This window comes from Eulemur rufifrons, chromosome 7, assembly GCF_041146395.1.
Source record: "Eulemur rufifrons isolate Redbay chromosome 7, OSU_ERuf_1, whole genome shotgun sequence".
Taxonomy (NCBI): Eukaryota; Metazoa; Chordata; class Mammalia; order Primates; family Lemuridae; genus Eulemur; species Eulemur rufifrons.
Genome location: NC_090989.1, coordinates 117,765,138 through 117,780,538, shown reverse-complemented (window position 1 = coordinate 117,780,538; position 15,401 = coordinate 117,765,138). Strand labels below are relative to the sequence as shown.

The 15,401-nt window shown below is 36.3% G+C and overlaps 1 protein-coding gene across 1 annotated transcript in view; it reads right to left on the bottom strand.

Moving 5' to 3' along the window:
• The window catches only part of PIK3CB (phosphatidylinositol-4,5-bisphosphate 3-kinase catalytic subunit beta), a 162,594-nt gene that overhangs the window by 69,545 nt on the left and 77,648 nt on the right, over positions 1-15,401 (bottom strand). Inside the window, exons 7-10 of the mRNA XM_069473169.1 lie at positions 14,109-14,332; positions 8,745-8,924; positions 5,770-5,940; positions 4,458-4,535 (exon numbers count right to left, since the gene is read on the bottom strand). Of these exons, the coding sequence (XP_069329270.1) occupies positions 4,458-4,535; positions 5,770-5,940; positions 8,745-8,924; positions 14,109-14,332 (653 nt within the window). The remainder of the gene's footprint in view (positions 1-4,457; positions 4,536-5,769; positions 5,941-8,744; positions 8,925-14,108; positions 14,333-15,401) is intronic.

Here is a 15,401-nt window from a genome sequence, read left to right as displayed (position 1 = left end):
AGCTAGGCTGATGCCATGGCAGTCTAGTCGGGCAACAGAGCGAGTGAGACTGTCTCAAAAAAAAAAAAAAAAAAAAGAGAGACTATCAGACAATTTTAAAATTTCTGTTATTATATTTTTCAGTTCTAAATTTTCTATTTGATGTCTCCTTATACCTTCTATTGCTTGGCTGAAATTTTCTCCCTTTCCATTCCCATTGCGTTTGCCCTTAGTTGTTAGAGCAGTTTTATAACTGCTTAATGTCTTTAAGATAATGTCAACATCTGTGTCATCTCAACACTGACATTTACTGACTATCATTGTGCATACCACTTGAGATTTTCCTCATTCTTTATATGTTAAGTAATTTTGAATTGTATTGCAGACATTTTGACTGTTACGTTATGAGACAACGGGCCTTGTTTATATCCCATAGAGAATGTTGACAGTTTTGTTTTAGGGAACAATAGTTAGGTTTAAGTTGCAAGTTTCAACGAGACTTCTGTGAGCTACTGTTCCAATACCAGTTAAGTTTTCAAATCCTTTGCTGGACTATTTGCATCTGTCCTATGTACGCACTACACATTAACCAGTCTGAGACTTGGGTAGTGGTTTATGCCACAGTTCAGTTCCCAAAGTATGTAGGCTGTTTAGGGTAGATCCTCATACGTACAGCTCAGGAATAAGCTTGTAAGTATAAACAACTTTGAGAGGTTGTTTTCCCAATCTTCTCCCACTCTGTATGTTTCCAAGTATTCTTTGGTGGCCTAGGGCTCCCCTATACTTCGCCCACCCAGAAAGCTGATGCTTTATTCAATTGTACTTTCTGCAACTATGCCAAACACTGGAAGGACAGAGAGAAAAAAAGTCAACGAGGATTGACTCCATTCTCTTGGGACTCCGACTCCTCTAACTGGAGAGGAAGATTTAGCTCTCTGAATTTTTATGCTCCTGCCACTGCCCCTGCTACCACTGTTGCTGCTGTAAGCAGCAGAACTGCTTAGAGACTAGGGCAAATGAGAACAAAGACAAAAAAAAAGAAACAAAAAAGTGAGGGGAAAAAACAGTGAAATTTGTATTCTCTCAGACATATTTAGAAGACCCCTCTCTTAGAGCTATAAATAGACAACTTCTCCTTATGATCTCTCTGTCTGAACTAGCCATCTTCTAGATTTTGGGCAACACACAGTTCAGGATTCTACTAAATATTAAGACGTATACATGAAAGATGAAATACCACAAGCCTGGGAAAGACTGACCAGGAAGCCATGTGCTACAGAATTCCAAGCACTCTCACAGAGCTGGAAGACACTGAATTGCCTGCTAGGTAGATACCTGAATCATCACTGAACATCTGAGATTTTCATTACAGACCTCCTAAGGAGTCATGTGCCCTATATGATCTCTGGGACTGTAAATATGACAGATCAGACTCCAGTGATTAGGTTATAGTATATGATATAGTTGGTTTTAAGGAAAGGAGATAATCCTCAGTGAGCCTTACCTATTTGGTAAACCCTTAAAAGGGATTGGACTCTTCTTGGCGAAAGATTCAAAGCATGAGAAGATTCAGTGCTTGAGAAAGTCGTCAATTCTGGATTTAAAGATAGGGCCACAGGGCAAGGATCTGAGAGAAGCCTCTGTAATAGACAGTAGCTCTCAGCCAACAGCCATCAAGGAAATGGAGAATTCAATCCTACAACTGCAATGAAAAGAACTTGGCCAACAATTTGAATCAGCTTGGAAGCAGATTCTTCCCCAGAACCTTCAGAAAATAATGCAGCCCTTACTGAAATCCAGGTGAAATTAACACCTGGATTTCGGCCTTGTTAAGACCATAAGCAGAGAACCTAGGAACTACATGCCTGGTAAACTAACACATAAGTGTTGTTTTAAGCTGCTACGTTTGTGGTAACTTGATACATAGCAATAGAAAACTAATGTAAGGGGCTATCATGAACTTTATGCCAATAAACTTAACAACTTAAAACAATTATCTGAAAGACAAAAATTACCAAAACTGACACAAAAGAAACAGAAAATCTGACTACTTATATATCCACTGGAAAAAAAATAAATTTCAAACTACCCATCTCTACAAAAAATAGAAAAATTAGTGGGGCATGGTGGCATATGCCTGTGGTCCCAGCTACCTGGGAGGCTGAAGCAGGAGGCTGGCTTGAGCCCAGAAGGTGGACCGGTGCCACTGGGGCTACAGACATGAGCTACTGTGAGCTGCCCTTGGCGTAATTAACATTTAAATCAGTAGACCAAGTAAAGGAGATTACCTTCCCTAATGTTGGTTAAAAATGAAGCATAATGCTTGAGAAAAATAGAGCATGTGTAAAGGTTTCTTTGATATTCTTCTGGAAAAAATTAAATAATAAAGGGCTACAGAGAAATACCAACTACAAGAAAATTAAAGAACTGATAAATTATCTATAGAAGATAAACATGATGGCCTGCAATTTAAAAGAATAAGTAGGATTTGTTACTATGTAAATTATACATCTATACATACAAATCACTGAACAAAACCTATACATGTATATAATATATACATTATATCCCATATGAGTTGAAGGTAGATTTGACTATATGTGATTTTTGCCTTTAAGAATGAAATCCCCAAGGAACTCTACTGAATATATACTAATCCAGAGGACTGTCCAAGATATATTACAAAGTGAATAAATCAGGTTATAGAATAATATATAAAGTACCATCCCTTTTTTCTCTAACAAACTTATCAAGAAATAAACACAACCAAAACTCCTTTGATCCCCAAACCATGTTTATATATTTGTATAAACACGAAGGACATTCACAAGGCTTGTTGAGCTTGAATCCCTCATGATGGTAAGGAGATGGGAAGAAAAGACTAGTACCTTTTTTCTTAATCATGTTTACACTTTTTCACTTGCAATAACTTTAACATGCAATAATCATGTTATATTTTTACATTTGTAAAAAATTAATAAGGAAAGTTTAAATTAAAAGAAAAAAACAGGCCATGTGCAGTGGCTCACGCCTGTAATCCTAGCACTCTGGGAGGCCGAGGCGGATGGATCGTTTGAGCTCAGGAGTTCGAGACCAGCCTGAGCAAGAGCGAGACCCCTGTCTCTACCAAAAAAATAGAAAGAAATTATCTGGACAACTAAAAATATATAGAAAAAATTAGCCAGGCATGGTGGCCCATGCCTGTAGTCCCAGCTACTCAGGAGGCTGAGGCAAAAGGATTGCTCGAGCCCAGAAGTTTGACGTTGCCGTGAGCTAGGCTGACGCCACAGCACTCTAAGCCCAGGCAACAGAGTGAGACTCTGTCTCAAAAAAAAAAGAAAAAAAAAAAAAAAAGAAAAAACCAGAATTACCACTAATTGGTGATAAACATACTGATTAAAAAGAAAAATCCTGCTGAGAATGTAAGAGCAAAGCCTTTATTTATTTAATGACAGCTACCCAAACAATCTTTTCTTTAATTATATATATTTAACATATGCAACATGTTTTAATATACATATGCATAATAAAGCAATTACTACAAATAAATTCACATATCCTTCATCACACATAGTTACCTTTCTTGCCTTTTTTTTTCTTTTTTGGTAACAGTACCTGAAATCTCCTCTTTTAGCAAATTTTCTGTAAATAATACCACATTATTAACTATAGTCCTCATGTTGTACATTAGATCTCTAGACTTACTCATCCAAGATAGTTGTATCTTTGTACCCTCTGACTTCTATCTCTCCATTTCCCCCACTTCCGGACCACTGGTAATCACCTTTTTACTCTCCCCCAAAATCTTTAACGTCCATATACAAAAGCAAGCCATTGGTAATTTTTGGTAAGGGGCTCCTAAATATATATCCTCATTCCAACAAACATTTCAAACTACTGAATCTTTCTTGGATCACAAAACTATTCACTTAATTTCCTACCCAGCAAAACAGGGAAAATGCATGCTTTATACCTTGAGACAAAATGTCTTATTAGGTCTTTATTTAACTGTATAGGATTGAACAATAAATCCCCATGTGTTAACAACTTGTGGTCCATAATGTAGTCATCTATCTTCTTTCAAGAAATGGGATTACATTTTCTCTGTGTTTAGCAAGTTTAAAGAAGAAAAAAAAAGACAAAGAGGAGGCTGAGTGCAGCTCTCAGCAAGGATGAGAGAGGAGAATAAGATTGCATAGAAACATGTGATCTATAGTTTTGGCTTAAATTTCACTTGCTGAATCCAAAATAATTTCTTCTAAATAATACTCAACGTCAGTCTTTCCAGGAGATCTCTAATTATTCAAAGAATAATTTAAAACAAAAATTGTCAAAGTTTTATAATAAATTGCCATATTCTATCCCATGTTATTTATCAATATGGATAAAATTTAATCTCCAATGTGAATTACTAAGCACATCAGCAAGTTATTCAAATAATGGAGCACATGGCAGCTTCAAATCTTAGCTGTACTCACTTTTACAGTTTCTTCTGTGTTAAGTTTATTTCCCTTAACCAAGACGATCTGGAAAGGGTTGTTATTTTCCCAAACATGCTGTAAAAGAATGAAATAAATACAAAGTATTTTAATGAAAGGAATGAATATTCTATGCTAGCAATGAAATCATCTTAGTTCTCATGTCTATTGACAAAATTATGAAACTAGAGTTCTCAATTAACAACTGAAAGTCACATATATTAAAATTAATTGTGGCCAGGCGAGGTGACTCACGCGCCTGTAATCTAACATTCTGGGAGGCCGAGGCGTGAGGATCACTCAACGTCAGGAGTTTGAGACCAGCCTGAGCAAGAGCGAGACCCCGTCTCTACTAAAAAATAGAAAGAAATTATCTGGACAGCTAAAAATATATAGAAAAAATTAGCCGGGCATAGTGGCACATGCCTGTAGTCCCAGCTACTTGGGAGGTAGAGGCAGAAGGATTGCTTGAGCCCAGGAGTTTGAGGTTGCTGTGAGCTGGGTTGATGCCATGGCACTCTAGCCTGGGCAACAGAGTGAGACTCTGTCTCAAAAATAAATAAATAAATAAATAAAATTAATCGTTATAACCTCTAGTACTTTGTTTCCACGGCAAAACATAGGCACTATTCCACTACTGCTAAGAGATATCACTAAAATAAAAAGGAGCAATAAATAGCATTAATAGCCTTGTATAAATTAAGAGTTGATCATTTACATTAATATAGAAGTAACATCAAGGCGCAGTTAAACATACAATTTGTAAAGATTAACTGACTAAAATATGTTAACTGCTCAAATGAAGAAAAACTTAGCATTTGCTTTATATAAGTATATTACATTCAGGAAAAAATAGTACCTTTCATTCATATTTAATACTAAAAGAATTCAACATTGAGAAGACAGGCAAATTATAACAAAACCACCACCACAGCTAAGCTGATAGAAATGAATTATACTGGTAATTCAACTATTTCTGCATATCTAACTTTTCTACTAGAGTATCCCAAACCGCTCATTGAAATCCTATGTTTAAAGGCTAATCTCTAATTTGACGGCATTTTTCTTTGGCACCAAAAAAACACCAAAACTATAAACAGCACATTTACATTTAATTTGTACCTTAAGTAAGGAAAAAGAATAGTAGCTTTTTTAGCTATTACTTTAAAATAAACAGTGATGGATTTTTGGTAAATATGCACTGGGTTTTACAGGAGAAGTGAGCAAAGGAAATATGTGTGAGACTGAAGCATACTACCTAACAAAATCACATGCCTTTGGAGGTTACCAAAGGTTCACAAATGAAGCTTACAGAAATAATTCGTGTTTTCTTTGGTGGTAAAGGAAGAGGAAGGTTAGATGACTTTCGATTTATGGCAGCCTCTATGGCAATCATTTCCTGTTCGTACATTTTCTTGATCTTGCAGCATTCCACAAGCATAAAGTGGGGCAGGGTCCTGTTCATTATACAGTTCCGGATATACTACAGTGGCAAGAAAGAGGAAGATATAAATTTCCATGCAAACATTTAAATCTATAGAATAAAATTAAGCTGAACAACACTATAACAAATGTGCTGTGAAAGTATATCTTAAACAAGTAAATATCAAGAATATGAGAATTTAAAATCACAATACAAAAAATAGTTACCATTAATTCAATACCTAAGTACCCAAGAACTGAGCTAAACAGACATGTCACTCTGTCACCCTGGATAGAATGCAGTGGCGTCATCATAGCTCACTGGAACTTCAAACTCCTGGGCTCAAGTGATCCTCCTGCCTCAGCCTCCCAAGTAGCTGGGACCACAGGTGCATGCCATGACACCTGGCTAATTTTTCTATTTTTAGTAGAGATAAGATGTCGCTCTTGCTGGTCTTGAACTCCTGAGCTCAAGCAATCCTCCTGTCTTGGCTTCCCAGAGTGCTAGGATTACAGGCATTAGCCACAGCACCCAGCCTAGACAGACGTGTTTCATGAGTTATAGCTCACCTTCATAACACTCTACAAGAAAGATTATCCCCTCATTTAACAAATTAAAAAATGAAACTCAGAAGAGTTAAATTATACACCTAGTATCTGAAAAGACCTGGATTTAAATCCACTTTTCTGACAGCAAAGTCATACTGTAGCCAGTCAGCCAGAAAAGATGAATATGTGGTTCACATGTGTCAGATTCACATTTTTCTACAACCGTCTCCCCAGCAAAAACCTACTGGCCATCCCAGTATAATGTTCTGCTTTATTTCCACGAAACCAGGATGACTGTCTAGAGGCATATAAGAAAAGGGGTGATTATTCATATTATCAAAGATTCCTAACAAACTGAATAGGAATCCAATGTATTTCTCAGAAGAATAGATTTCCTATATAAATCCAAAGTGTGATTCAATGTGTTGTAATTCAATTCAGAACCATTAAAAATAAATTTTTCAAATAAAAAAACATTTCCAGATTGGCCTCATAGTGGGAGTTATATGATATTACGATAAATATATTCACTCAAAAATTTTTCACTATGAAAGATCCATTTCCCTCACATTCCTTTGCCTACATTATATATTTTCTTTTTTGCATTTCTTTGTATTAATAACAAATGTTAACTGCTGATAAAATATACATTTCTCTTACTAAGGTAAAAAGAAATGTTAAAGTACAAAACGAGGCTACTCAAACGATGGCAGAATATGAAGAGAAGTCAGTACTTCTATGTTGATCACAATGTACTTTTCATCTTCCTTTGTATGGGCTAGAGTTCAATTGCTTACTGTCAGAATACCACAGGCTCTCAAAGCTGTGCATACAAGTTGTAACTGCTCCTAGGCCTTCTATCTACTAAGGCACAAAAATTAAGGGCCACATCAGAAACCTGAAAAGAGGTGTAAAATACCATTACACCTGCTAATAGGTCACAGCTCCTTATTCTCAAACAGACATCACTTTATACTTGACATGCATGTATTCCTCTCATTTAAAAAAAATACATTAAAACAATAACATCCCCAAACCACAAGATCAAAATCCTGTTACTACTGACCAGCAATTTGGCACTTATCCTAATATTCCTTATATAATGACCACTTTTTAGTCTCTAAATATAATTTCAAGAAAAATAGCTTCAAAATTCTTTGAAAGCAAAGCCAGGGACCTATCGTCTAAACAGAATACTTTGTGGGGAAAGAGCACTGTACATATATTTAAATTCCACTTTATTCCAAAAATAATCTGAGGCAATTCAGTGCCATGCATAAAGCACATACTCAAAAAATTCATAATTAGGCCGGGTGTGGTGGCTCACGCCTGTAATCCTAGCACTCTGGAAGGCCGAGGCAGGCGGATGGTTTGAGCTCAGGAGTTCGAGACCAGCCTAAGCAAGAGCAAGACCCCAACTCTACTAAGAAAAAATAGAAAGAAATTAGTTGGACAACTAAAAATATATAGAAAAAAAATTAGCTGGGCATGGTGGCGCATGCCTGTAGTCCCAGCTACTCAGGAGGCTGAGGCAGGAGGATTGCTTGAGCCTAGGAGTTGGAGATTGCTGTGAGCTAGGCTGACGCCACGGCACTCTAGCCTGAGCAACAGAGCGAGACTCTGTCTCCAAAAAAAAAAAATTCATAATTAAATGAAAATAAATAAATACCTTAAAGACTAAGAAAAGCTTTTGACAGCAGTCAGACCTAATGGCTTACAAAATTCCTATCATACATGTAAATAACAAAAAAGGGGCAAGGGAGATTATACACATAAATATTAAAGACTGAAATTGAAAAGTTTTCTAATTTATAATGAAAATTTAAAATATTACTTTATGTAACTAACTGAAAACCACATATAAGTATTTATACAATTCAATGACCATTTAGTCAACTTTTTTTGATATTTTACTTCCCCTAGAAAATCTCATATTTAAACCATATATTTATTTAACAAAATAGTAGGCAGCTCTAACAAATTGCGGTAAGAATTCATGCTACAGGAAAATAATTATAACATTAACTGAAACACTCAACAAAAAAAGCAGAATGCAAACACACATAGAGACACATATTTGTGTGTATAATCATTATGCTAAAAATATGTATAACTGCAAAAAGAAATGACAAAAACATGCCAAAATGTTAACAATGATTATTTCAGAGTATGATTATGGATATTTACTACTAAATTCTGTATAATTTTCTGTAGGTTCTAAATGTTCCACCATGGGCATGCCTTTTTTTTTAATCGGAAATAAAAAAAATGCATACCCATATAATTTTCTAGTAAACGGATAGTTAATACACATACCTGGAACTGAATTAGTGGGTGATCACCAAATACATATTCAACTCTTCCACTGATTTGCAATACATAATCATAGGGGCTAGCTTCATCTTCCTTTCCATGAATAGTCAAACGTTTTTGTATTGCCAATTCATTTATTTTGATAGGATTCATGTTAGGAGATACGTGAAAGCTAAACACATCCTAAAACGGGGGAAGAGGGCAGAAAAAAATAGCAAAGTTTATATTTGTGCTGAAAAATCACTGTTACGATGATTATGTAATAATGTGTACAAATGTACATAATATTAACATATATACATCCCTTTACATTTTATATTCTAGAACATTTTTCTATATTCTGTGTCCATATAAAATTTGTTAAAATTTCTGATAATTTTAAAATCATCTTACTGTATTCATAGTGCCGTTATCTCCCACAGATATTAAGATTAATATTTATGGCCGGGCGCGGTGGCTCACGCCTGTAATCCTAGCACTCTGGGAGGCCGAGGCGGGTGGATCGCTCGAGGTCAGGAGTTCAAGACCAGCCTGAGCAAGAGTGAGACCCCGTCTCTACTAAAAATAGAAAGAAATTATATGGACAACTAAAATATATATATACAAAAAAAAAAAAAATTAGCCGGGCATGGCGGCGCATGCCTGTAGTCCCAGCTACTTGGGAGGCTGAGGCAGTAGGATCGCTTAAGCCCAGGAGTTTGAGGTTGCTGTGAGCTAGACTGACGCCGGCACTCACTCTAGCCCGGGCAACAGAGTGAGACTCTGTCTCAAAAAAAAAAAAAAAAAAAAAAAAAATTTAATTAATGTTACCATCAGGTAGTATATCACATGCATTTTCAGTGAACAGCTTTCTTGAAAAAGTCACATAACCTACAGCTATTCAAATTTAGTCTACATTTTTAAAAAATACATTTTTACCACCAGTAAAAAGAGATTCATACTTTATACTAATTAAACCATAATTTAATGAATTGCGCCCAATTTTACAGACATGAAAATGGAAATATACAAAAATTTTAATCAATAAAGAATGAAGATATAGTTGAGATAGAACATTACCAAATCTGTTTATCATAAAACCCAGTGGTACAGATAACACCCGAATCCTCTCGTAATCTAGCAAGGTAATTTGCCACCATATGATCATATTCCAAAGATATGAGAAACTCCCTATCACGCAAAGCAGCCAACTGCTACTCTGGGCAACTGATTGCTAGAAAATTCTGTATACAGACTTGACATCAATTTTGCAAATTTTCCATTAAATTAATTTAAACCACTCCCTTTTCCACAAAGTACCTTAAATTCAAACTTTTTGAAACTTAACTTAGTATTTCACATCTATTTTCTCCATTATTTTTACTTATTCTTCGTATTTTCTATATGAGTTGGTGCCTACCACAGACTGAATGTTTGTGTCTCCTCCAAATTCATATGCAGAAACCTAATCTCCAATGGCATTTGGAAGTAGGGAGTTAGGGATGTGATTAGGTAGTGAAGGCAGAGCCCTCATGAATGCGATTGGTGCCTTTAATATGAGATTCCAGAGAGCTCCCTCTCCTCTTCTGCCACATAAGGATACAGCAAGAACATAGTCATCTACATACCAGGAAGCAGAACCTTATCAGACATGGAATCTGTTGGCACCCTGATCTTGGATTTCCGAGCTTCCAGAACTGTGAGTAATAAATTTCTATTGTTTGTAAGCCACCCAATCTATAGTATTCTGTTACAGCAACACAGACAGACTAAGACAATAACATATGCATTAAAGGACACAAGTTAGAATGCTAGGAATCACTTTGAGAAGTCCCATGACTCCTCCCCTTTCCTTCTCCATCTCATCCCAATAAGATACTAATGATCTCATATCCTAATGGTTTCCAATCCATTACCTTCACTCTATCCCCTGTGAAACTGTGATTCCTGGAACTAACAATAATATAACTGTGAACTGACTCGCTGAGACCATTGTTGTATAAAATTCAGATATAATAGGTCTATGATTATGTTTAACCTTTCTTCTTAAAAGCCATGTCATAAGCCTGGCTAATACTAACTATGTGGACATCTAAAATTTCTGAAGTTTTTCACAAATTCCTGGCTAGCTTTCCCCCTACCAATCCCAGAAAACCATTTTTTAATCCAAATGGACACCTTCTCACATTTCATCTCATTTTTAGTTTAGTGTTCCTCACATGCTGCTTTGCATGGACCAACCAGTGTTGGTCATAAGCTGCTGATAGTGAATTGTCCAAATGGGAATTTTATAGAAGTGGGATGGGGAAAGGGAGAACACATATATAATGGAGTATGATGCCAGCAGTCTTATTCTGAGATTGTGAAATTCTTATTTTTTGGTGGTAAAGTGTTTATTAATTTATGAAAAACTACTGGTAAAAAATGATGGTTTATGATTTTTTTTTAATGTCCTTACGTAATTAAATAAAAACCTATAAATTCTATGGCACTTAACACATTTTTTTAAATAACTTAATTTTACTGGTCTATATACAACCAAAAGTCTAGAAATTTTTGGTTTAACCCTTGAGGAAATGTTTAACCTAAAGAAAAGGAGACTAGGGAGATACATAATTGTTATGTTTCAACTATCTGAATATCTGGCATGTAGAAGGAAGAGAAGATCGCATTGATACTTGTCCAAAACTATATAGAAAACTATATCGAGATGGGCAGAAGTCATAGAAGGCAGGCTTGAATTTAAAATTTTTTAAATTCCAAATTGAAATGTGTGTTTGCCTACAGCGTAAACATGCTGCTTCAGGAAGAACACTCCCCCTAGCACTTGATTTATGTAGGCAAAGACACAAGATATTAGGGACTACAAAAATAATTATTATATTATGTAAAGAGTACAACTAAAGGATCTCTAAACTCCTTTCAACTTTAAATTCTATGACTGCTTGGAATCTAGTAAGATTTTACCATATCTCCATCTCTCTCCTATGTTCAAAACACTTCCTTTCACATATACTTTGTTACAAGAATGATTATATTAACATTTGTGTATCCATCTGGGATCTAACCCACCTGTAATGAAATTCAGACTGACCTAGATGGGCAACTTATTTTGATCCAGTGTTTTCAAATTGAATTCTAATCATCTTTCAACAGTAAACTCCCCTATTTCACCTCTCAACCTTGCAGAATCTCCTAAAATAGTATTTTAACTCTGATCCTGACATTTTACAATACTCAAATCTTGACTTAAATTGAACTTTAGTAACAACATTCTCAGGATAGAATGACAAATGGTGTATTTCCCTAAACAAGCTTTATTTTTTTATTTTTTATTTTTTTTGAGACAGAGTCTCGCTTTGTTGCCTGGGCTAGAGTGAGTGCCGTGGCGTCAGCCTAGCTCACATCAACCGCAAACTCCTCGGCTTAAGCGATTCTACTGCCTCAGCCTCTCGAGTAGCTGGGACCACCATGCCCGGCTAATTTTTTCTACATATATTTTTAGTTGGCCAGATAATTTCTTTCTATTTTTAGTAGAGATGGGGTCTTGCTCTTGCTCAGGCTGGTCTCAAACTCCTGACCTCGAGCGATCCAGCCGCCTTGGCCTCCCAGAATGCTAGGATTACAGGCGTGAGCCACCGCGCCTGGCCTAAACAAGCTTTCTTAACTAGAGAAAATGCCTAAAGACAGGATCTTTTTTTCACTTGTCCTAACAAATACCTATTAACATGTCTAAAAGGAGGCAAAACCTGCTAAAACCAGAAACACCTGGATAAACTCCTGGCTCTACCACGGACCAGTTATGAGGCCTAGCACAAAACACTAAACTACTCTTCTAGGCTGGGCAAGCTCGCTCATGCCTGTAATCCCAGCACTCTGGGAGGCCAAGGTGAGAGGATCACTTGAGCCCAGGAGTTTGAGACCAGCCTGGGCAACATAGCAAGACCCCACCTCTACAAAAAAAATTTTTTTAAATTAGCATGGTGGTGCACTCCTGGAGTCCTAGCTACTGGGGAAGCTGAGGTAGGAGGATCGTTCGAGCCCAGGAGTTCAAGGCTGCAGTGTGCTATGATGTAGCCAATGCACTCCAGCCTGGGTGATAGAGCAAGACCTCATCTCTAAAAATAAAATAAACTTGTCTTCCTGTCAGTTTCTTCACTGTAAAATGGGGGTAAAGAAAACAACACTTTCTAGGGTTGGTGTGGAGAATATATGAAATAGCTCCTGGCACAGTAGAAGTGCTCAATACAGAATAGCTTCTGTTAATGGTGGCTGTCACTGCTCTGGTTATCACAGTAATTCAAGAACAAAACATCCTTGAATTCCTACCTTAATCTAAGGCCACACCCTAGATGACAGAATGACCATACTTGATACAACGGAGGTAGCATAATATAGTTTGTATAATTGCTGTGAGCATTTAAAAATGGATTAGCTATATGTACACTCTATTATAATGTCTAATTCCTTACCACCACTTAATTCACATATTCATAGAATGCAAATGTAAGAATATGGGGAAAAAAAGAGAACATTTTGATCAAGCTTTTCATTTCTGTAGATCAAAAAAAATTACATGAGAAAAAAATATTTGCAATGAAGAACACTACCTAGTCCAACAGTTGGCAGGCAAACTTTTTCTATAAAGGACCAGGCTTTGCTGAAAACATACAAGTCTATGTTGCATATTCTTTTTTTTTTTTGCTTATTTTTGTAAACATTCCTTTACAATTCTTTAGGATTTTTTTTTTTACATGCCTTTAAAAATGTAAAAACCAGTTACATTTAAACCAGTACTGTTAAACAGTACAGTTTGCCAGTCCTATTCTAAACTACCATTCCATTGCCTTAAGAAATCATGTATGGGCCGGGCGCGGTGGCTCACACCTGTAATCCTAGCACTCTGGGAGGCCGAGGAGGATGGATCGCTCGAGGTCAGGAGTTCAAGACCAGCCTGAGCAAGAGCAAGACCCCGTCTCTACTAAAAATAGAAAGAAATTATCTGGCCAACTAAAATATATATAGAAAAAAAATTAGCCGGGCATGGTGGCGCATGCCTGTAGTCCCAGCTACTCGGGAGGCTGAGGCAGTAGGATCGCTTAAGCCCAGGAGTTTGAGGTTGCTGTGATCTAGGCTGACGCCACGGCACTCACTCTAGCCCGGGCAACAAAGCAAGACTCTGTCTCAAAAAAAAAAAAAAAAAGAAATCATGTATGTATAAAGGGTGCCATTTTAGACTGTTATACATAATTCTAAATAGCTTTCTACCTTAAATCCTTTTTAAAACTGTGCTTTATAATAGTGTTTGCTAGGCAAGGAAAAAACATTTCCAAGAATGGAGTTGCATTCAGGTAAAAGTAAGAGATTTATCACAAAATATAATCCTACCTGACTGTTTTCAAAATGAACAGCTACAATGAGCTTTCCTCCATAAAGTTTATCTTCTGAGTATTCAAAGACGGATGGTTCATGTTCTGGTGGGTATGTTTGTTTTAGCCAGTCCATCCAAGACAATCCAACAAGTGACTGAATTTTTTCCTCACTGAATGTGCGCATTTTCCTCCGAAATTCGTTCACTTCAGGATCTTTTAAGGCATCAAATTCGTGCAGACCTAAACACATTTTCAAAGACGTCATTTTCCAAAACTAACAATAATAAAAGAGAATACAAAATACATTCCACAAAACTTAGATGTTTGGTGTTTATCAAGTAGACAAAACTGGGGAAGAAAATATCATAAAAGATATGTAAAATAACCTAGATAAAATATTAAATTTCATGTAGAGAAGACAAACATAGAATTGAATTTCTAAAGAATATAAACTCAAAACCTCATAAAGAAATGCAGTTGGGTTATCAGTTTTATAAAGATAATCACTGAAATTCACAATACATGTTTTAAAAACATGTATAAAAGATCCACGTTATTTAACCAAGTAAAGTACATTTAAAATATCTGAGAAAGGGCCAGGCGCTGTGGCTTACACCTGTAATCCTAGCACTCTGGGAGGCCGAGGCGGGAGGATTGCTCAAGGTCAGGAGTTCCAAACCAGCCTGAGCAAGAGCAAGACCCCATCTCTACTAAAAAATAGAAAGAAATTATCTGGACAACTAAAAATACATATAGAAAAAATTAGCTGGGCATGGTGGCGCACGCCTATAGACCCAGCTACTCGGGAGGCTGAGGCAGAAGGATTGCTTGAGCCCAGGAGTTTGAGGTTGCTGTGAGTAAGGCTGACACCACGGCACTCTTGCCCGGGCAACAGAGCAAGACTCTATCTCAAAAAAAAAAAAAAAAAGAAAAGAAAAATATCTGAGAAAGGCTAAGAATCTGAAAACTTCCAATACTGTATTAGAAGAAACCTAAAACTGAAGTTATTATTCAACTTAAAATGTGGTAACCTATGGGGATGGCTATGCATACACAATTGCAGAGAGTATAGGGGAAATCTTATACCTTCCTCTCAATTCTGATGTGAACCTAAAGCTGCTCTAAAAGATAAAATCTATTTAAAAAAAACTTGGTAAACAAATTTTATGGATTGAGTTTTCCATTCATTGTGATTTTTCAATGGTTATAGTATTAATGTATTATATTAATTAGTCAAAAATCTCATAAACATAAAATTATTCTTTGTTGTACAGTTGACCATTTAACAACACAGGGGTTACGGGCACTG